The sequence below is a fragment of the Lithobates pipiens genome, unplaced genomic scaffold, assembly GCF_037356315.1.
Source record: "Lithobates pipiens isolate NorthernLeopardFrog02 unplaced genomic scaffold, aLitPip1_a1.2 Scaffold_16, whole genome shotgun sequence".
Lineage (NCBI taxonomy): Eukaryota > Metazoa > Chordata > Amphibia > Anura > Ranidae > Lithobates > Lithobates pipiens.
In genome coordinates, this window is record NW_027507748.1 from 402,042,332 (window position 1) to 402,064,945 (window position 22,614).

At 41.0% G+C, this 22,614-nt stretch overlaps 1 protein-coding gene across 1 annotated transcript in view; it reads right to left on the reverse strand.

Moving 5' to 3' along the window:
• The window catches only part of ATP2A3 (ATPase sarcoplasmic/endoplasmic reticulum Ca2+ transporting 3), a 311,056-nt gene that overhangs the window by 38,372 nt on the left and 250,070 nt on the right, over window positions 1–22,614 (reverse strand). Inside the window, exons 9-15 of the mRNA XM_077482351.1 lie at window positions 18,719–18,807; window positions 10,467–10,569; window positions 9,505–9,636; window positions 7,176–7,295; window positions 2,156–2,374; window positions 1,736–2,071; window positions 1,422–1,642 (exon numbers count right to left, since the gene is read on the reverse strand). Coding sequence (XP_077338477.1) covers window positions 1,422–1,642; window positions 1,736–2,071; window positions 2,156–2,374; window positions 7,176–7,295; window positions 9,505–9,636; window positions 10,467–10,569; window positions 18,719–18,807 — 1,220 coding nt within the window. The remainder of the gene's footprint in view (window positions 1–1,421; window positions 1,643–1,735; window positions 2,072–2,155; window positions 2,375–7,175; window positions 7,296–9,504; window positions 9,637–10,466; window positions 10,570–18,718; window positions 18,808–22,614) is intronic.

Consider the following 22,614-nt stretch of genomic DNA (forward strand, 5'->3'; position numbering starts at 1 on the left):
GGACATGTTCTTTGCTAGCATATTGATAGTCTATGTTTGAAGACATCAGTAGAAACCTTTACAACCTACTGGACAAGACATTTGGACTGGAATGGCCACTGGAGTTTCCAGCAAAACCAACCAAAGGTAAAGGGATGAAAAAAAAAAAAAAAAAGGAAAAGAAAGAAGAACGAAAAAGAAAAATAAGCATAATGATAGAGCTGTATAGTGGTTTCATTTGTCTTAATATTCTGATATGTGTAAAAAAAAATAAAAAAAAAAAAAATAAAAGTGCAGGTATTCTTTAGGTCAGGGGTGCCCAACCTTTTAAAGAGTGAGGGGCACTTAAGCGATTTGGTAACCAGTCACGGGCCACAATGAGTGGAGTGAGCAGATGACAGGTCCATGTCCACCCTGCATATGCAGAGCGGACACGGCTCACTCTACTCTATGGGCCTTCCAATCTGATCTGCCATGATGGAATGGGACGTATCCCTCCCTTCTGTTTTTTTTTTTTTAGTAGACTGGATTGGAGGTAGGTAGGTGTATACGGCTGCAAGTCCGTTTACATCTGTGGCTCAATAGAGGTGAACAGAGGGTCAGATTGGGTTGGACCGATCATGCCAAAAGGGCCTAATACTGCTTTCACACTGGCATGCTGTGGTTTACCTGTACTGCAAGTGCAGTGCAGTACACCTGTGGCTTTCCTGCATTTTAGCTGCACTTTGCCTTAGCTCACCACACCTGCAGGTAATAACAGAAATCTATGGCTCAGCAGGTAAGCGCTGTACCTGCGGATCAGTTTGAAAGCAGCCCAGTAACCAATGCAGAAGAGATATGCCCATATATACACTGATTTTAGTAATAAACGTACCTTTAATAACAGTCTTCCATTCAGGTATCGCTGGCTGTTGATGTCCCAGGCAGAGTGCATTTGATATCACTCCGCCTGTACCAGGAGGTGGTGCTATACAGCAAGCATCGGTTTATGCAGCTCTGTAGCCACTTGCTTTCTCTAACGCCAGCTTTATTAACAACACCGATGCTTTGTGATGGCGGGTCAGCAACCCACAATCTGGGCTTGCCAACCCATCAGAGAGCAGGAGGTCGAGGGCCACATCAGAGGGCTCCGTAGGCTACATGTGGCCCCCGGGCCACTGGTTGGGCACCCCTGCTTTAGGTTGTGGTATAAACCCTTTAATACACTGTAGATCAGGGGTAGGCAATCTGGGGCTCTCCAGCTGTTGTGGAACTACATTTTCCATGAGGCACTGCAAGGCTGGCAGTTACAATTACTCCCAGAGGCATGATGGGACTTGTAGTTCTGTAACAGCTGGCCCCAGGTTGCCTACCCCTGCAGTAGATTGACAGAAGATCTACTGAAAACCTTTTTACACACTAAATTTATGAATGATATATTTATGGTAGTGAGGATATCTTACCAGACTACTTCGCCAACATTGGAGGAGATCAGGTAGCGTATAAACTGTTTCATGTTATTATAAATGGCTCGGCCTTCCTCCACAGCAGACACAATAGTGGAGAAGTTGTCATCAGAGAGAACCATTTCTGCAGCCGATTTTGCTACAGCAGTACCAGAACCCATGGCAATCCCAATCTCAGCCTTCTTCAAGGCTGGAGCATCATTTACTCCATCACCAGTCTAGGAGGGAAAAAATACATGAAAGTTATATTTCCTCAGACACTTAAAAATTCACTATAATGTAAAATATACAGCGAGTGGCAGAAACCTTACCATTGCAGTAATTTCATAAAAAGACTGAAGATACTCCACAATCTTGGATTTGTGTGCTGGTTCAACACGGGCAAAGCATCGAGCTGTACGACAAGCATCCCTTTGTTTTTCCAGTGGGAGGTCATCAAACTCCCTTCCAGTATATGCCTTGTCGGTTATGTCCTCGGAATCTGAGAAAATACCAATCTTTCGGCATATAGCCACAGCTGTGCCTTTGTTGTCACCAGTTATCATTATGACTTTGATGCCAGCTTTTCTACACATTTGAATTGAAGTAGATACCTCTTTGCGGGGAGGATCCAGCATTCCAACACAACCAACGAATGTCAAATTAGTCTGGAAGAAAAATAAATGGTTTTATTTAACATGCACTTACAGATGCATAGAAAAAAATAAAACATTTTGTAAAGACGTGCATACCTCGTAGTTGATGAATTTGTTAGAGTCATCCAGTTGCATGTCTTCTAATTTTGGTGGAACATCCCTTGTAGCAAGAGCAAGGCATCTTAGGGTGTCTATGCCTGATCCCCAGTCACGGATCTTGGACATGATCCGCTCTCTTGCTGATGGAGTTAGTGGCAACTTTGTGGAACCCACACGCACATAATTGCAACGCTCAATTACAGTCTCTGGAGCGCCCTACAATTAAACAAGATTGTGACAACAGAACATAAGATGAAGAGGATTTCCAGGTCATGTGACAAAAGATTACTGAGATGAAACATTTTAATAGTGCTTGGTAACAGCAGTGTAGAATTATACGGTGTTAGCCATTGACAAAATTAGAAGTTTGGATTTAGCATGACATACCAATGCAAGCATGTAAAGATGTGAAACCTGCATCTGCCTCTCATAAAATTAGAATATCAAAAAGCTCATATATTTCAGTAATACAATTCAAAAAGTGAAACGTATATATTTTATATAGATGCGTGACACACAGAGTTATATATTTCCAAGCAATTCTTTCAATTTTGATAATTATGGCTTACAGCTAGTGAAAACCCAAAATTCTGTATCTCAAACAATTTACATAAGACCAATAAAAAAAAAAAAAAAAAAGATTTTTAATGTGTAAATGTTGGCTTACTGAAAAATACGTCCATATACAGTATAGTATGCACTATACCAATACTTGATCAGGGGTTTCTTTTGCATTAATTACTGCATCAATGCGGCGTGACATGGAGGCGATCAGCCGGTGGTACTGCTGAGGTTTTATGGAAGCCCAGGTTTCTTTGATAGTGGCTTTCAGCTCATCTGCATTGTTTGGTCTGGTGTCTCATCTTACTCTTGACAATACCTCTCAGATTCTTATGGGGTTTAGGTGAGGCGAGTTTGCTGGCCAATCAAGCACAGTGATACCATGATCTTCAAACAAGGTATTGGTACTTTTAGCAGTGTGGGCAGGCGCCAGGTCCTGCTGGAAATTGAAATCAGCATCTCAATAAAGCTGGTCAGCTGAGGGAAGAATGAAGTGCTCTAGCATTTCCGGGTAGAGAGCTGCGCTGACATTGGACTTGATAAAACACACCAACACCAGCAGATGACATGGCTCCCCAAATCATCACCGATTGTGGAAACTTCACACTGGACTTCATGCAACTTGGATTCTGTGCCTTTCCACTCCAGACTAGGACCTCAATTTAGAAATAAAATGCCAAATTTACCACAGGCCGTGATGATTTGGGGAGCCTTGTCATCAGTTGATGTTGGTCCACTGTGTTTTATCAAGTCCAAAGTGAGCGCAGCCCTCTACCAGGAAGTTTTAGAGCACTTCAAGCTTCCCTCTGCTGGCCAGCTTTATTGAGATGCTGATTTCATTTTCCAGCAGGACCTGGCACCTGCCCACACTGCCAAAAGCACCAATACCTGGTTTGATGATCATGGTATCACTGTTCTTGATTGACCAGCAAACTCACCTGACCTAAACCACATAAAGTTATCTGTGAGGTATTGTCAAGAGGAAGATGAAAGACACCAGACCAAGCAATGCAGATGAGCTGAAAGCCACTATCAAAGAAACCTGGGCTTCGATAACACCCCGGCAGTGGCACAGGCTGATCGCCTCCATGCCACGCCCAACCAAGCATTGAGTGATTGAGTGCATACTATACTGTACTTGGACATACTTTTCAGTAAGCCAACATTTATGTATTAAAAATTTTCTTTTTTTTTTATTGGTCTTATGTAATATTCAAATTTTACGGAGATACTGAATTTTGGGTTTTCACTAGCTGTAAGCCATAATCAAACCGAAAAGAAAGAAATGCTTGAAATATTTTATTCTGTGTGTAATATATACACACACACACACACACACACACACACACACACACACACACACACACACACACATCACATTTTTTATTGACTTACTGAAATAAATTTACTTTTTGATGATATTATAATTTTATGAGATGCACCTGTATGTCAATGACAGTGTAAAAATACCAGGTTTGCAAGGCCATTACAGAATACAAGACACATTCTCCTGAAAATCCTCTAAATAAGTATACCTGATCATGTGTGCAAAGCACCCTACAGGAACTGTTTGTCAGTGAAACTGGACAAAGATAATGCCAGCAAACAGATTCACTATTAGGCAATTAGAGGGAGAAAAAAACCCTACAGCCAGTGCATCCAGGAGCAGCGGCGTTTTAGCAGAAAAACACTTTCTACGTCTAAACATGCGTTTAGTGATTGAGTATTAACAGGTAACAGATTTTCTCCTCTGACTCACAGACACATTGATCCCTGTCTACAGTGCCTTGCAAAAGCATTCACCCACCCCCCCCCCCTTTTTTTACCTATTTTGCTACATTATAGCCTTTAGTTCAAAGTTTTTTTAATCTGAATTATGTGATGGATCAGAACACAATAGTCTAAGTTGGTGAAGTAAAATTTGAAAAATATATACATAAAACTATTTTTCAGAAATAAAAAAACTGATAATTGACATGTGTGTATGTATTCAGCGCCTTTGTTATGAAGACCATAAAAAGCTCTGGTGTAACCAATTACCTTCAGAAGTTACATATTTAGTGAAATGATTTTCACATGTGTGCAATCTAAGTGTCACATGATCTGTTATTACATATACACACCTTTTTAAAAGACCCCAGAGGCTGCAACATCTCAAAGCAAGAGGCACCGCTAACCAAACACTGCTATGAAGACCAAGGAACTCTCCAAACAAGTAAGGGACAATGTTGTTGAGTACAAGTCAGGGTTAGGTTATAAAAAAAAAATATCCAAATCTGATGATCCCTAGGAGCACCATCAAAGCTATCATAACCAAATGGAAAGAACATGGCACAAAAGCAAACCTGCAAAGAGACAGCCGCACACCAAAACTCACAGACCGGGCAAGGAGGGCATTAATCAGAGAGGCAGCCCTGAGACCAAAGGTAACCCTGGAGGAGCTGCAGAGTTCCACTGCAGAGACTGGAGTATCTGTACACAGGAAGACAATAAGCGGCTTTATGGCAGAGTGACCAGAAGAAAGCCCCTACTTTCAGCAAAAAACAAATGGCACGTTTTAAGTTTGCGAAAAGGCATGTGGGAGACTCCTAAAATCAAAGAAAACACTATGACTGGAGCAAACCCAACACACATCACCCAAAGAACAACATGAAACATGGTAGTGGCAGCATCCTGCTGGGGGGATGTTTTTCAGCAGTCGGCACTGGGGAACTGGTCAGAGTTGATGGAAAGATGGATGGTGCTAAATACAGGGATATTCTTGAGCAAAACCTGTACCACTCTGTGTGTGATTTGAGGCTAGGAGGAAGGTTCACCTTCCAGCAGGACAGTGACCCTCAAACACACTTCTAAAGCAACACTTGAGTGGTTTAAGGGGAAACATGTAAATGTGTTGGAACGGCTTAGTAAAAGCCCAGACCTCAATCCAATAGAAACTCTGTGGTCAGACTTAAAGATTGCTGTTCACAAGCGCAAACCATCCAACTTGAAGGAGCTTGAGCAGTTTTGCAAAGAGGAATGGGCAAAAATCCCAGTGGTAAGATGTCAACTGCACGTTGATTTTTTCTGTTATTTGGTCCTATTTGTTGTGTGCTTCACAATAAAAAACAAAACAAAAAAAAACAAACATCTTTAAAGTTGTGGGCATGTTCTGTAAATTAAATGATGCAAATCCTCAAACAATCCATGTTAATTCCAGGTTGTGAGGCAACAAAACACGAAAAATGCCATGAGGGGTGAACACTTTTGCAAGGCACTGTATGTATTCTCATTTTTTTAGCACCCAATGCCACTTGTCTGTGTCAAGTTGATAATATCTATATCTCTTGTTTCATGTATAAAATTCCAGTTACTTACTGTCAGCTCCAATTGCTTAGGAGACCAGCATGCTTTGAAAGCTTGCACTACAATCTATTTCCACTAATAGTGCTCTGAAATGATGTATAGCATTACATAAAACTGAGATCATGGTTTTGCTCTTGATCCAGATAAGTAAAACAAACTATCTCCCACGCGTTAAAACTTCATGGAATGTAAAAAAAGAAAGCATTATAGTGGCTTTAACTATGTAGCTCAATTGTATTGTAATTTGTTATACTGCTGTTTCCCACTAGGTGGGGATAGAACCCTTACTTATAAGGGAATACAAAAAAGAAAAAAGCAGCAACACACAGCCTGCTTGGTAACCATGAAAAAAGAAATGATCTTTAAATATGTATAGGGCATTGAAAATGATGTGTTGCTTACTTTTATGAAGAGACAAATGTATCTATTAATAGATAAAAGGTTTGTTATTTCTGTTGAGAGAAAACAGACAAAATATGAACAAAAAGTGTCTGTGGCGGTGTGATAAAAAGGTTATGTGTGTTCAGTTATGCCAGGTCAGTGGTAAAGCTGATCATCAGGCTAGATGAGGTAGTCTGCAGGCCATTAGCACAAAAAGAAATGTTATCGTTCATAAGGAAGGCAAGTCATGAGTAGATATATGGAGAGCGGATCATGGGTTTACATTCTCTTTTTGGTGGTGGGTTCCTGGTGATCATTAGTATGAGGGTGAGATGTGGTTCCTCCACAGTTTGTAGAGGTGGGAGCCATCCAAGTGGGTTGACCTCAACTCAGTCTGGGAAGGAGAGGATGAGGATTCCTGGATGCATCTGAATCCAGAGGAATAACTTCAGGAAAGAAGGTGGTACTGAATATAAGAGCTATTGAGCAACAATGGAAGGGAAATGTCAAGGGCACGTTAAAGATAAAAGTTGTATCGTATGTTAAAACGTGAGAATAGTGAGAGGTGGAGATGGTGGACTGTACAGCCCCATGCAATGAAATTTGTGTCAGATAATAATGGGCTTTTTGCATAGAACGGATTAAAAAAATAAAAATAAAAATCTACTCTAGAAGAAAAAAAAAAAGTCATTTTCAGATAAGAATATTAAAAGACAGAGAATGCTGTTACCTTAACAAACATCTTTGTACCAGCAGCACTGGAACCAAGAGGTGTACAATACACAGACATGGATTTCCGATCTCGAGAGAACTCCAAGGTACATTCCTTCTTCATCAGCTTCTTAATTACCTGTTCCAATATAAAAAAAGAAAAGAAAAAAAAAAAGAAACGAGATCTCTGTGGTTATAAAAGTTGATCAGTCATATTTCTTTATTGTAGAGTAAAAAAAAACTTGTGTCTTTGCTTCATAATTTTTGCTTCATAATTTATATACTGGAAATCCATAGGTAAACTATAACACTGCCCTTGCACTAAAGGACTATTCCTGACAGACATTCACCAAATTAGATATTCAATACCCAAGAGTGATTTTCTAATTATATGGGGTACAACACAAACCAACTTGCAAAGATGTAATGGGTTAACATAAGTCGTCTTTGTACATTATCTAAAAGCCAATAAAAGGCTAAAATATTGGAGCTAACCTTACTAAATGTGCTTATTTAAGTGTGCAATATACGGTACATAAATACAAAATACATACTAAACGAATTCACAGTTTGTGAATGCTCAGAAATTTACATTGAGCAGTACAACACAATCTGAGCTGGCTTTTAGTCAAATGCAGCTCTTTGTAAACTGCATGAATGATTTTACACACTGAAACCGCAGGATCTGTAAAACATCTACATACAACACAGAAGAATAGCATTTTTTGATGAATGTGCTTTAAGTTGCATAAGTGAATCCCTAATAATCAGTGGAAGGGGAAAATCATTGCTAACATACGAATGAAAAAATAATTATTAGCTAATCAAAATATCAGATTTTATCGCCAAACTGCTACAATTTCCAAATTAACTCCCCAGAGGTGAGGGAAAGAAAAGAATGGTTTTATGCTGGATGGACTCTGGTTACTTGTGCTTTACAACTTGTTGTTTGGAAAACCAGTAAGCACAGAAAGATCAGTGAACCAGACATTTTTGCTTTCGAAGCTTCAGTGGAGATATGCAATGTACAGTACAGTTAGCATGGATTCACACTATTGCAGCGTTTTTAACCCGCTTGCATTAAGGCAGCCCATTTGAATGGGCTACCCAAGGCACAAAAAAAAGCTGCATGCACCATTTTTTTTGTAACACAGCAAACTACAGCGTACAGTAGTGCATTATCGTACACTCTGGTATGCGGCAAGATTTCTAAGGTACCAGAATTTCAAAGGTAGGAAGCCATCCAATGGGGGGAGCAGTACCCCCATGAACAATGGCAAATAAGCTTGTAAGAAAAGTACAAAGTACAGAGTGCACTCCAAATCCCCCAAAACACACACACACACACACACACACACACACACACACATATATATATATATATATATATATATATATATATATATGTGCGGTAGAGATACAGAAGCAATCAAAGGGTGTCGTGCATAATACCACACATTGATAGAGGAGCAGCCATTAAAACTTGACTTGTCGAAAAACCTTATGGTCAAAATCTGGGGCTGCAGGCTGCAAAACGTATCAAGGCAAAAAAAAAAGGCAGGGGGACAAATGCTAAACCAGGTGCGAGTAATGAGTGGGGTCGCTCCATCACAAAGAAAAAACATTTAAGCATCAAGTATCTCATTGGAGTAATACATCCAACCCATGCACATGTGTCAACCCACTCTTAAAACGGTATTAAAACCCAAACCGCCTTTTTTAGGCTTTTTTCAACTGGTGATCTGGTCAGTAACACACCTCCTGTATTAGAGTGCCCCACTCTGGATGAATGAACACAGGGGGCACATATGGACAGCAGTATTGCCAGTTCAGGGGGTGGGGAGTGTTAGATGTACTAACATATTTAAATACACTAACAAATTAAAGCTGAACTCCAGCTAATACTATTTAATCAGTTACAGCAAGCTTTTTTTTCTTTTGGGATAAAAGTCTTACATGAATAAATAAAAACAGATAATTTTAAGCACCCCTGACAATGTTAAACGGGTTGTCTAATCTCTGTATGTCATACAATCAATCTCCAAGAGAGCTTGTCTGCTAGAAAAAAAACAGACTTACTGGCTGGATCACCAGATTAAAATAGAAGCAAGCCTAGGGAAAAAAAAACAAAAAAAAAAAAAACCAATACAGCCATCACAACTAATAATTGGTAAGCTGCAATATAATAAAGGTTTGTTTTTTGGTTTAATCAGTAAGTCCTAGTTCTCCCTCAGCTCTGTTTTACCTACCTGCTGTTCCTGGATTATGTCTGGATTTTGTGTTTTGCCTGGTTTGCCTTTCAAAGTACAAGCGTTACATAAAAACCATCAGTTTGAAGGTGTACTCACGGAATTGCAAGCATTGGCTCGTTCCACCTTAGAAAGCTTTTGCACATCGGTGTTGAAGACATTCATTTTCTCCACCAGACAGGTTAAAGCAGTCTCTGTTGCTTCTCCCACCTTTTCGTATACTCCCTTTGACTAAAAAATAAACACTGACATTATTATAAACATAGGTCCTGTCTACTCTAGTAAAATAGGAACACAATATAAAATCAGTAGCTTGCAGGAAATATTACAAAATCAGCTCTGAATGAAAACTTTGGGATGTATTAGCAAAAAAGATAAATGCTCCACAGATCCATTTAGTGGTCATAATGTAGTATGCTCCCTATGCACTGTTTTTCCTTCTTTTTTTCCCCCAATTACATTTGATTTGCAGAGAAACTAGCTTGAGAACATTTGATTGTGCTACATTCATACCAATGGCATTTACATGCAATTTCGATGAACAACTAATTATATGTGAAATTGGGCTGATTCAGCAGGGACCCGATCCATGTATAGGCAACCCTGGTTGTACAGAAGTCGATCAATCGATTTTAGTACAACCACCTTGTCTGTTTTTTTGGTAACACTAATCATTGTGTTCTTATCGTAGGAAAGCCTTCCGGCCATGACAAAACAATAGTACAGTGAGAGGGATTCCCCCAGTCACCTCAAATGTGTAATTGGCACTTTTTTGTTCAACCCGCTGGCTCAACAAAAAAATAAAAATAAAAATGTATATTGTATTCGCTGCCGTTTCCAATCTTGGCATATGACTAAAGATACTTGATTTAATATTCAAAACGATCACTGAAACAGTGATTACTAAAATCTTACTAAAAAGATTATATTGCAGTACTACCGGGAAACAACAATGGAATTATGGCCATAACACTGTTGTCTGAAGGATAAACAACTTTTGCCTCCTAAAACATATTTTTTCATATTTAATACATTAAGTGTTGAACTTCCAGCATACCAACCTCATTGAAATCCAAAGATGAATCATTGCAAAGAGCACAAATTGTGGCCAATTCCACCAAACCATCATACTGACCACACTGAACAATCTGCTCATCTTTTAAGCTGTTTAAAAAAGGAAAGAAATGTAAGTAACCAGAATTGTATACTATTAAAAACACATTTCAAGAACGCTAGAAAAAAATATTTTTTTTTTTAAAGGAAACCGTTTATTGAACATTTCCAACACAAAATGTAAAAAGGGTACAAAGAGCTGACCTGTACTACAGGATATGACAAATCAAATGACTGCAGTGTCACTAAAAGATATATTATCAACCAAAATAGTGGGCAAGGACAGGACACGACCTAGAGAAACCCAATGCTGTGAGGGGATCACCATGCAGAACATGGGGTGACCTGGTAATAGGATAGGAGATAAAATAGATAAGAGTGACAAAAACGAAAAGGCGGCATTGCATGAAGAAAGAAGAGAAGAGGTGTGAGAAAGGATGAGAGTGGTCAGGGTAGTCGCCAAGAGCAGCATCCCTTAATCCCAATCCAAGGAATAGTGAATGTATTTCCATAAAACTTTTCTTAGTCAGTGCTCAGGTAAGCAATCAAGATAAAGTGAAAATAAAGTAACCAGAAAGCGTGGGGAGAGAAAAAACAGATTTAAGAGTAGCCCCTAATCCCGGTCCAGGGGGTAGTGATCAGTAGTAGTGATGGGCTCGGGCGTGTCCAGATCGAACCCCCCAGGAAGCCATCACAGCACACTGCCAATCATAGGCAGTGAGGCATCTCTTGATTGGCAGCTGCACATACACACACTGCCTATGATTGGCAGTGTGTAGTGACGGCTTCCTGGCAGGGTTGATTCGAACACGCCCGAGCCCATTCTTACTCAGTAATATCACCAAAAGTTTTTTTAATTTGTTTGAGCTCATGTAAGCAATCCAGATACCGTACTTCAAATGGAGATATATTGCTAAAAATATATAATTTAACAGATTGTTCAGTTCCTCCATGAGCTGCTGATTTTGGAGATCCAGTTCTTGATGGAAGGAGGGAGATTAGACATCTAGATTCTAGGTATCACAATTCTGGTCGGTAATAATAATAATTTCAAAAAAAAAAGAGCAAGAGACCTTTCTTGGCACTAGAGATATGAAAGTAAGGAGAGGAGTGCAGTTTCTGGTGTCCCTGAAATGTGAATGCTCATCACTTCAAATATTGTAAAGATTTGTCCAAAAAGGATGAGATCACAGGGTAGGCCTATCAAAAGTGCAACATGGTCCCCCCTCTTCTTCATACTGTGCCAGCAGTGGTCTGGTACAGAAGGGAATATTTTGTTAGGTTTGACTTCTTGCTCCCATGTTCCCATTGCCCCCATGTTACTCGGGCTGAGTCCCCCGGGGGTTATCTACTATACAAAAGTTCAAACAGGGAAAAACACTATGGATGACCAGCACTTCACTTGTTAAAAACAATAAAGCCAAGTTCACACATGTTCAGTGAAAATGTCTCAGTTACAAGTTAGATGTGGTTCTGATGCAAATTTTTAGAGCCAGCGGTGTCCAGCAGCTACCCCTACTCATTCTACAAAAAAGTGTCAAATAAAAACAGACAGTTTTTGACAATTCCTGTATTAAGCAAAACAAAATCAATGTCGACCAGTGTAGATCCATTACAACACCCGCTGCCCAAAAAAAAGGAAAAGAAAAAAAAAAGTCCACTCGCAAAAAAAAAAAGCTGCCAGTTCCTAAATAGCTAAGGGCAGGGCCAATGCCAAGCTAAGGGGTGGACATGATGAACTGGATGATGTCACAAGGGGGCGATGTCACCCAATGACATCGCTGGGTGGCCTCATTCCTTAGCTAAGAACTGTCAGACTGTGAATCTGACCTTCTGTTATTCTTCCTTTTTCAGTCCGGCAGTGGCATCAAGCATCGTGATTGACAATGGATTTACACCGGGGGATCGAAAATTACCTCTGTTATTTCTTTTTGACACTTTATTGGTCAATTCACATGTGGGGAGGGGGGGGGGGGATCTGGGGGCCCCTTGTTGCAGTCCCATCACTGACACTCAGGGCAAGATTTACAATATTCCTTAACTGCTTTGTTAAGACCAGTCCAGAACAAAATGCTGCTAAGCCTACTCTTTTAGGTCTACCTCAAAAAGACCAACATGTGAGAATGGGACTGATAAAACACCACCCTTGTGTGAGACAGGGGAACCACCAACTATGCCACAACTTGCTCTCATTCTTTTACATGATACAGTAAGTGATGGGATAATGCAAATTGAGGGTATACCAAGCTAACTTCTGTTTTTTGAAGTGCCCTATTTATCATTTTTCCATGCTTTTTCCTAATTTCAATTGCACAACTGCAGTCCCAAAATCTTTCCTAGCCACTTGTACATTTGTTATTTCTGGCACTGAGGCGGTTTCCTCTGACTCCTTAACCAAAGTTATGTTTAGGCAAAATAATTTACTCCAGACACATTTTAGGATGGTTTACAGCCAGTCACAGCATAGTATTAAACAGTGTAGCGAGTTCTTAACCAAACCCATGACATGCTTCCACTGGGTGCCTCCACAGAGAAAACCGCAGTAGGACAAGTCTATTGCATCGCATGTATACAAAGTTCTCTCATTTGGTCAATATAATGAGGTTTCCAGAGTCTAATAATACGTTTACTGGATGTCATTCTATTGTAACAGGACATATCTGCCAGTCTCCATTCCTAGGTGTGCTGCTAGAACAGGCTTGGCAAAAAATGAAATACAACTTCCCTAGTCAAATTCTATAGGCTCATGTAATATGGGAAAATTTGCACTGACAGAACCTAATCTGCAATATCTCTAAGACATCTTTTGGACTAGGAGACCATTTATATCTGGCACCCAAAAGGTGTCTCATCCCTTCCTCAGGAGCCGGTTTACTGACAAAGGGGACAAAAAGGAGCAGCTTTACCCAAAGTTGACTTTTTCTGCTTCAAATGTTATAAGCTTGTAAGGTGGATCCTGGACATAGTGCTTGAGTGCTTGATAGCAGTATGTCATTTCAAAAAGGGACACTAGCTGAGCCACGCTCTTGGGTTCTGTAAGCCTTAATGCACCTCTAAATCTTAACAGGCAAGGGTCTGATTGAACAGCTGCAGGCCACTCACTCCACAATCTGAGCAGGCTTGTGCATATTCAGTTGCAACCACTTGCATACATCTGGGACTTCAGGAACTTCCCAAGGTCCCATAATCCAGAGAGGACACACGCTGTACTAGGCTAGATTTTCCTTTTTGCATTTAACAACCTCCTTAGCATTTTGAGGTTGTACGTCATAGTAGGCCTTTTGGGCCCTTTCCCCCTCAGATAAGGTTACAGCACATCAGCCTGCTTGCTCCTCTGGTAGGCTCCAACATCATCCCCTCCAGAGACAATTTCCATAAAGTGTCCTGCACCAGCTGTTTAGGTGTAGAGGTTGGCTGCTGAGCCATCATCTGCCTAACAAGACCTGTATCTGTTGCTGTACAAGGCAGGTTCACTGGCTACTATCCCTCAAAGGAAGCTGGTAGGCTACAGTTAGCTGTTAAACACCAGTTGGTGCCAGTTTAAGTTTTTTTAAGATTGCAAAATGTAATAAAAGGCAAAATAGCAACTCACAAAATAATCATTAGTAAAGTGATTGTCAACCACCAAGCAGTCCATCAGAAAGAGGACTCTCTAGAAGGCATGTAAATCCAGTCCCAGGATTTTGCGCACCACTGCTGGCCAGGTCATATGAAGACAAACAACCAGGAAGCCTACAAAGGTCCGTGGAACGAAGAGCCGGACAGAAATAATGCCAGCATCAGTGGAGGCGTGAGGGCATGGCTACATGTTCTGGATGCCTACCAGTTCTTTTATCAAGCCTGGATGGATAGTATCTACTGCTCTATTTAAGCATGGAGGACCATAACACCCAGCACTGCTTTAAAGGGGCCAAACACGTTTGAATGCTAATAAAACAAACCGGGTACATCAGTTTCATGTATGTGTGCTAATAACACATGGATGGGACACATCAGTTTCTCTAAAATAGGCAAAAAATGTATATGGAAAATTGAGAAGCATGATTAAATTAAAATATAAACAGAACATGCATACTGGTTTTCATTATTGGTTTAAAAACAGACCCATAGGGAGCTAAAAATGAGGAATAATTCATAGACATGAGGACATTATTCATAAGCAATAGACTATAATATGGAACATGAATAATATTGAAAATAAAATACGTAAAACAAATTATGGTTCCCAGGAACATTATTGTGGTGGGGGTTGGAGGGTTATGCAAAAGTGAAGCAGTGTTGTGGAGGGAGGGTGATGTGAAAGGGGGGGGGCAAGCGAAGGGGTGGTGTAAAAGGGAGCAGTGCTGTGTGAGGTGATGGAAGACAAGCAAGTGCTGGTGGGGAGGGCAGATGGGATGTGAAGGGGGCAATGTAAAGGGTGTTAGTGCTGCTGGGGGGGGTGTAAAGGTGGGCAAGTGCTGTAAAGAAGGGGGTATGTGAAGGTGCAGTTCTGGGGGGGGGGGATGTAATATAAAGGGGGGAAAGTGCTGTTGGAGGGGGGTTGATGTGAATGGGGCAGTAAACACTAATGTGAAGGGGGAATTGATGTGAAGCGGGAGAGTGTTGTGCGGAGGACACGGATATAAGAATGGGATGATATATAATGTGGGGGCAGGGGTGGGAAGGATCCAAGACATCACACAAACATACAATTCAGACCTCTGCTGAAGAAAATTTTTAATTCAATACCCTGCATTAGAGTGTAATAGTTCCCTCCGGTGGAAAGGTTTGGGTACATATTGGAATTATTTTCAAGATATTTTAGATATTTCTGATGTTCCATATTGTTGCTCATTGCTTATGAATTCTGCATATCTATGAATTTGTCCTAATTTTTATTCCACTAAGTATGTGCTTAAACCACTAAGGAGTATGTTTTTGAACCATTTATGAAATTCAGTATGTGTCAGGGCTGGCTTAGCCCTTCCTCCTCTGGGCTGGCAGCTCAGATGTCGGCTAATTGCCAGCTCTCTTCTCTTTCCACAGTTAACAGCTGTTCCTGCTGATGCTCGTCTGACTTGCCTATTTAAAGCCTTCCAGCTCATTTCTCCATTGCCTTCACGGTGGTCACATCACTAGGAACCATCTCCTGCTGTTTGTTTCAAGGCTGGCTTGCCGACATTCCTCCTGGCTTCTCTCCTGCTTGCAGTTGCTCTCCTTGGATCCCCGACGTCTGGACTGGCTGATTACCCGATCTGGTTTATGAACTTTGGACTGGCTGACTACCCGATCTGGCTACTGGACTCTGGCTATGCTTGACTACGCTTTTTTCTATTTACCTTTTTATTTTTATTAATAAACAAGTGTGATTTGATTGTACTTCTGTCTCTGTCTGTCTGTTTCATGGTTCCTGACAGTATGCATTTTCTATGTTTATTATATTTTATTTTAATCATACTTATCCTCAGTTTTCCATATAAAGGTTTGCCTTTTTTTTTTTTAGAGAAACTGATGTGTCCCATCCATGTTTCATTAGCACGCATACATGTTTGGCCCCCTTAAAGCAGCGCTGGGTGTTGCAGCCCTCCATGATTAAAAAGCACAGTAGATACTGTCCATCCAGGCTTGACAAAAGGAGCTGGTCGGCTCTGAAACACGTAGCCACATCCCTACAGTAACCTGGCATGGATGTCAATTCAGGCTGGCTCTGCATTCCATGGATCATCGCTGGCTTCCTGTCCTCAGACAACCTGGCCAGCTGCGGTGCTCGAGATCCCAGAACTGAATTAACATGCTTTCCAGAGAGTCCTCTTGCCGATGGGCTGTTTAGTGGTTGACAACCCCTTCACTACTGATCATTTTGTGAGTTGCCCTTTTGCCTTTTATTTATTTTTTATTAAAGTTTGCAATCTTACTATATTTTGGCTGGCCATACACGGTTCCAATCATGGTCGGTTCAGCAGGAACCCAGCCAAGCAAGAGGCATTCCCGCATCAACACGGTCTGCGTACATTTCTTTCCTATAACCCATGGTTGCAGGAAAAAAAATTAGCTCCGTGTATGGCCAGCCTTAGACTGGTGCCCTCTGGTGTTTGTTTATTTTATTTTTTTAGAGATTTCTTCAGTCTCTGAGGAGGAGCAGTGATTTTTATTGAAGGACTTTAAAGAGGAAGTGAACCCTGATGGGTTTTACGTCCTCTTTCTTCCCCAGCAAAGTAAAAGCATAATGGGCTAGTATACATCGCACACTAGCCCCTTATGTTGCAATTACTTGCAAATGAAGCCCGCAATGTCCCTGAGGTCCTCACTGGTGGCCGCGTTCATCTTCACCCCTCTTCCTTCCTGGGAAGTGGACTTTGTACCTGGCCAGAGGCGCATGTCGTCACTCCCACGTATGGCCACATAGACTGCGCCCTTCCTTCAGTGTGCACGCGCCTATGACGTTGGTGCACGCATATATAGTAAATATCTCCTAAATCGTGCAGGTTTAAAAAATATTTCCAGTACCTACAGGTAAGCCTCATTATAAGCTTACCTCTTGGGAAAAGTGGTGTGTAAGGGTTTACAGCCACTTTAACCATTGAAAGACATTATGGACTGTTACCCCTTATACAAGAATAGTTTTTGACAGCTAATTTACACGTGCCATTTAATGGTTATGTCAATAAAGTTAGCTGTTGCATCTGTAGACCATTAAATGGGTAATTTTTTGCTGGCTACCATTTGCCAATATAAGCTGTTTTACAAGCTTCTCAATTGTGTTAAAGAAGGTGCTACCCATATCAGAGCACCAAGTTGTAAGGGGGAAGCACGCAATAGGTATTGAAAGCAGTAAACCATTTAACGTGGTGCTTTAATGGAACCTACAACACAAACGGGTAGAAACAGGACTTCTATACTTGTATTCTGTCAGCATACTTTTCACACATTAGCAAGCTCTCAAAGCAGAGAGAGCCTTGAACATCAGTCAACTCACATATAGGAAGGCCTACAGATGTCTGGGAATAATCAATGGGTCTAGCTAGCAGGTAAGATACAGAACTAGGAATGGATTCTTTATCCCACACAAAGTTCTGCAGAGCTACTGGTCTCCAGGACACAGAACAGTGGAAAAAATAAAACGTTTTCTCCACATCAGCCATGAATCCTGGAGTCCCTCACTATGCGTATTTGGGAAAACTATTTGAGACAAACACTGTCCACAATCCTGCCACTGACTCAATCACCAACACATTTTATTCTTTAAATGTGTTATAATTTGAATATAACAATCTAGAAGTGAAAATCATTTTCCCATGCCACTTTCAATTTATTCTGAATAGTGACTCTCCAAAAGGTACTATATATATCACACAATATAAAGAGAAGGATACAATGGAAAATGTGCTGAAGACAACTCAAACAGGTTGGCTGGCACTCAAGTTATCAAACACAGCTCATTACACAAAAAGAGTTATACATATTTGAGCTGCTACTTTGTAAACTTAGTTTGGAACAGTCATCCTTAGCATGACAGATACTTAAAGTATTTAACCCTGGAGAATACTTGCTTGAGAAGAGGGACTGAAAGTCTTAAATACCTCTACACTCTATAGCCATTAAAATATTTGCAGGAATAACAAAAATGTATTGGTTTCTGATTTGACTAAACTCCCGCCCACATGAAAAGTGCTGGAAAGTGCGATAGCTTTTACAGCTTAAACATGGTTGTATTACCCAAAGCCATAAGCAAAAACATTGGTGCAACTTTTGTTATCTTCACTCTAACCTAGCCATGTATACTGGTAGATTAAGTCAAACCAGAGGTGTGAAGTTGGAAAGATAATTTATTTTGACAGTGCATGCCACTACTAGGCTTGGGAAGGCTGTTCTAATGTGACAGATGGATTTTTTTACACCTCCTTCAATCCACCTCTCCGAACAAAATCTGCACTTTACGGTCCTCAGTAAAAATGGGAGTTTATGCAACTTACAATGTTACCCTATCATTTTACCCCAACAGTTTCATGGCTCCAGTTCTGTAACTCCCGTTACATGAGTGAAAAAAGCTTACATCATTCTAGATTTTTTTGGTTCTCAAGCAAAAAATTTTAAAGAATCAGCGGATGTCAATATAGTATAGATGCTACTGCTCTTTATTCTGACATTGTTTCAATGGTGCCTGCTAACAAGAAGGTATAAAGCCCATTCCCATATTCAAATGGTCACACAGAATACTCACATTTGACCTTCTGGGGCATAGGTAGAACCAGTGATGCTGAATTCATGAAGACTGCAATGCGTTCCTTCAATCTTCTCAACTATAAACATCTTAAAGAAGCAGAAGAAAAGAATATTTAGCTTACATATCAGTTAATCCATGTAACCCATTTTACAATTTAAAAATGTCCAAACAAGGTCATACAGCTTGTAAAATAGTTGAAAATGCTGGCACTGAAGCACTTTAGCTTTCTGCTTTTTGTTCTACATGACTGGTTCTCTAAAACAGATGATTTTTAAAACACTGCAACAGAACAGTTCAACCATGGCATAAAAAGAAACCCATCTCTTGAGCATCACAAGCTGAATGAAGCATCAGAAAGTTTTTTTTTAATTTAGACTGTACTTACTGCACCCATATTAGCAGTTTTTTAGGCTTTTTCTATAGCTGGCCGGGGGGGGGGGGGGGGGGGGGTGTCCAGCGTTTAGCTGAGTAGGCAGTCCCATTGAAAAGAAAGGGAGGCTGTCGGCTCTTGCATGTAGTCTCTCAAGCTGTGATTACATGCAAGTGATTTGTCCTTAATGCAGTCTGCGTCCAGGGCCAATCACTCACATGTGATCACAGCATAGCACAGTGCACAGCTCCTCTTCTGAACGCACTGGTGGTTTTTCTACTTGTAAATATTCCTCTTCTACTATGCCTGTAAACAACTGTGTGTACATACACACATAGGCCAATATAGATGTGCATTTACAGGCAGAGGAAAAAGAAAAAAAAAAAAAACAACATCAAATGCCTGTAAAAGCAGCCTTTAAGCCTAGTGCGTATTAACCCTTTTAACCCTTAGGCTGCATTCACACCTGAGCATTTCAAAGTCGTGCATTTTTACAGCGATTTTACTGTGCTTTTAACACAATTTTGTTCAGGCCGCCAATGTAAAAGGCAGAAAAACGCTTGTAACCTGCCCCAAAGAAGCTTATGTTCTTTTATGAGCGTAGGCCGTTTTTCATGCGTTTTGCTTCAGGTGATAAAACACTCAGATAAGAACAGGTGCCATTGAAATGAATGGGATTTTTCTTGTTGGGCGTTTTTCTGGAGGTTTTATGAGCTGAAAACGCTCAGGTGTGAATGCAGCCTTAGAGTTTATATACATGGGGGTGTGATGACCTGCAAGAGCTGGCAGCCTCTCATTGCTTTCAAGGGGCTTCCTCCTCACAGCTAAACACAAGAGCCCCTTCCGAGGTTCTAGCATGTAATCACCGCCACAGTGCATTGACAGGTGTGAATGCACCCTTAAGCCAGAGCCATACAAGGCTTGAAATACAGCTGGTTTGGCAAGGACCAGCCAAAATTAGATTAATCTATGAGCAAGCTAATTGTACCAAAGTTGATAGGCTGTTTGTACCCAAAACAATCAATCAATTTTTTTACAATTACATAAGCATGGTGTTCTACTGTCAGGGAAGGCTCCCTGCGCCCCCCGCTGGCAGAACACACCAGCTCTGCGAGAGGCATTCCCCCAATCAACACTAGAGGTCGACCGATATGGGTTTTTCTCTGGCCGATGTCGATACCGATATTTAGAAATCTCGGAGGCCCATGGCCAATATACGATGCCAATTTTTTTGGGCCGTATATTAGGCAGTTTTTTTTTTTCCGTTCATCTCATCTTTCACACTGGGGCATTTTTCAGGTGCTTTTGAGCTAGAAATAGTGCCTGTAAATTGCCTTCAAAACGGCTACCCCGCAGCCAGTGTGGAAGCCTGATCGCTTTCACAATGAGGAGATGCACTGGCAGGACGTTAAAAAAAAAAAAAATCCTGCAAGCAGCATCTTTGGAGCGGTGTAAACCGCTCCTCCACCACTCCTGCCCATTGAAATGAATGGGTACCACTGCTGAGGCGCATGCAATGTGATTTGGCAGCAGCGCTTCACAAGTGCATTTAACCCCTTCCTCGGCCACCAGCTAGGTTATAAGTGCCCCGCTAGCAGCCGAATAGCGCTGCTAAAACTAGCAGCGTTTTACCGTCAACGCCTGCCCGCTCCAGTGTCAAAGCAGCCTTAATAAGTGATACAGAAAATGTCTTATATTTAAACATTTATTAAACAAAAACAAACCTCCACTCAGTTCACTTGTATGTATTTAGATTAAAAAACTAAAACTATATATTAAATACACAAAAACAGGTAATCAAAACTTTTGGATGAAAAAAAAGGGCTAACTTTACTGTTTTAGTTTTGTTTTTTAATCAGTGTATTTTTTCCCAAAAAATTGCGTTTGAAAGACCTCTGCGCAAATACCGCGTCACATAAAATATTGCAACAACCGATATTTTAGCAGAGACCCTAGGGAATAAAATATATAATTTTTGGGGGTTCTAAGTAATTTTCTAGCAGAAAATACAGGATTTTTACTTGTAAGCAACAAGTGTCAGAAAAGAGTTAGTCTTTAAATGGTTAAACTGAGAACTCTACACAGGGAGTTCAGTCCATTGAAGAAGAAACATTGTATCTCTTTGATCTTTTCTTGGCAGACTGCCCAGAGAGGAGGAACTTCTTCTCTGATTAACTTCAGGCAACTTACATTGACTTCCATTACAGAAGTCTTTTGCAAGTCGCACTGAACATATAATCGGCCTTTTATCAGCACAATCGGCCGATGCCGATTAATAAAAAAAAAAAAGCCAAATATCGGCCGATATATCGACCGACCTCTAATCAACACTGAATGTCTTGATGGGGGAATCAAGTGATATTCTTACCTTCCACCCAACGTTGTATCCTCTCCATAAAATTATCAGAAATTTGTGCTTAAAGTAGCACTATAGGCAACACTTTTTTCCCCATTTTGGATAGAATAAGGCAGGGTTATAGCCCCTGTCAATTAATTTTTACCATCCCTGTCCCATTGCAGAGATTTCCCGTCACTTCCTGCCCCATAGCCAAACAGGAAATGAGAGGAAATCTATGCAAATTAAGGGAATCCATTGAGCCCCCCCCCCCCCCCCCCCAGGCCCTCAGAACTAGTGTCCCCACTCGAAAATTTCAGGGTGGGTCTTAAACAGCAAGGAAGGGGTGTGGCCTTGACAGGAAGGGGTGGGTCATATATAAATTAGGGGGTGAACAGGTTTAGTCAGGCCTACAGCATCACAAAACCTAAATACACTACTGCTTCCACCTGTGGAAGAAGACAGAAAATTGAATCATCATCTGCTTTACTCAGTATAACTAACTGTGACCATTACCTAGTTAGCTGGATATAACTAAATAAATAAGAATGCATGGTCTGTGTACTTGCTGCAAACACATCACCAGTAAACTAGGCAGATAAAACACATTGAAAAAGGTAGGCTATGCAGTTAGGTTTCCATAGAATACAGATCAAAATCTTTGAGGTTGTGGTTTAAGCTCGACAGAGGAAGTCTTTGTTTCTTTAGTTTCTTGTTAAGCCTTTATTAGCACTGCTTGATGTAAAGCGGAACTCTAAAAATGTGTATTAGGGCAGGGGCGCCCAAGCGGGCCAGCACACTCTTATGTAGCCCACCACCTCCTGCTCTGGGATGGCAGGTCAGCAAGCGCCGATCGCAGGTTCCCGCCATCCTTGCGCATCAGTGTGAATGGAGCCAGCGCTAGAGGAAGCATGCCACAGGCGGAGTGATACCAGATGCACTCCACCTCTTAGGACAGCAGCGTCCAGGGATACCCACCAACAGCACCCGCCCTGGGGGACAGCCAGCAGCAGTCAGCCATATCTGCCCTGGGGGTCAGCCAGCAGCAGTCAGCCATATCTGCCCTGGGTCCTATATGTGTAGGTGACAGGCAGTGTTTACTAGCAAATGACTATGTTTGCTACTGTAGATTACAAAGCAGATGGTATAAAAACATGAGAAGAGACAAAAAATGGAAATGGATACACA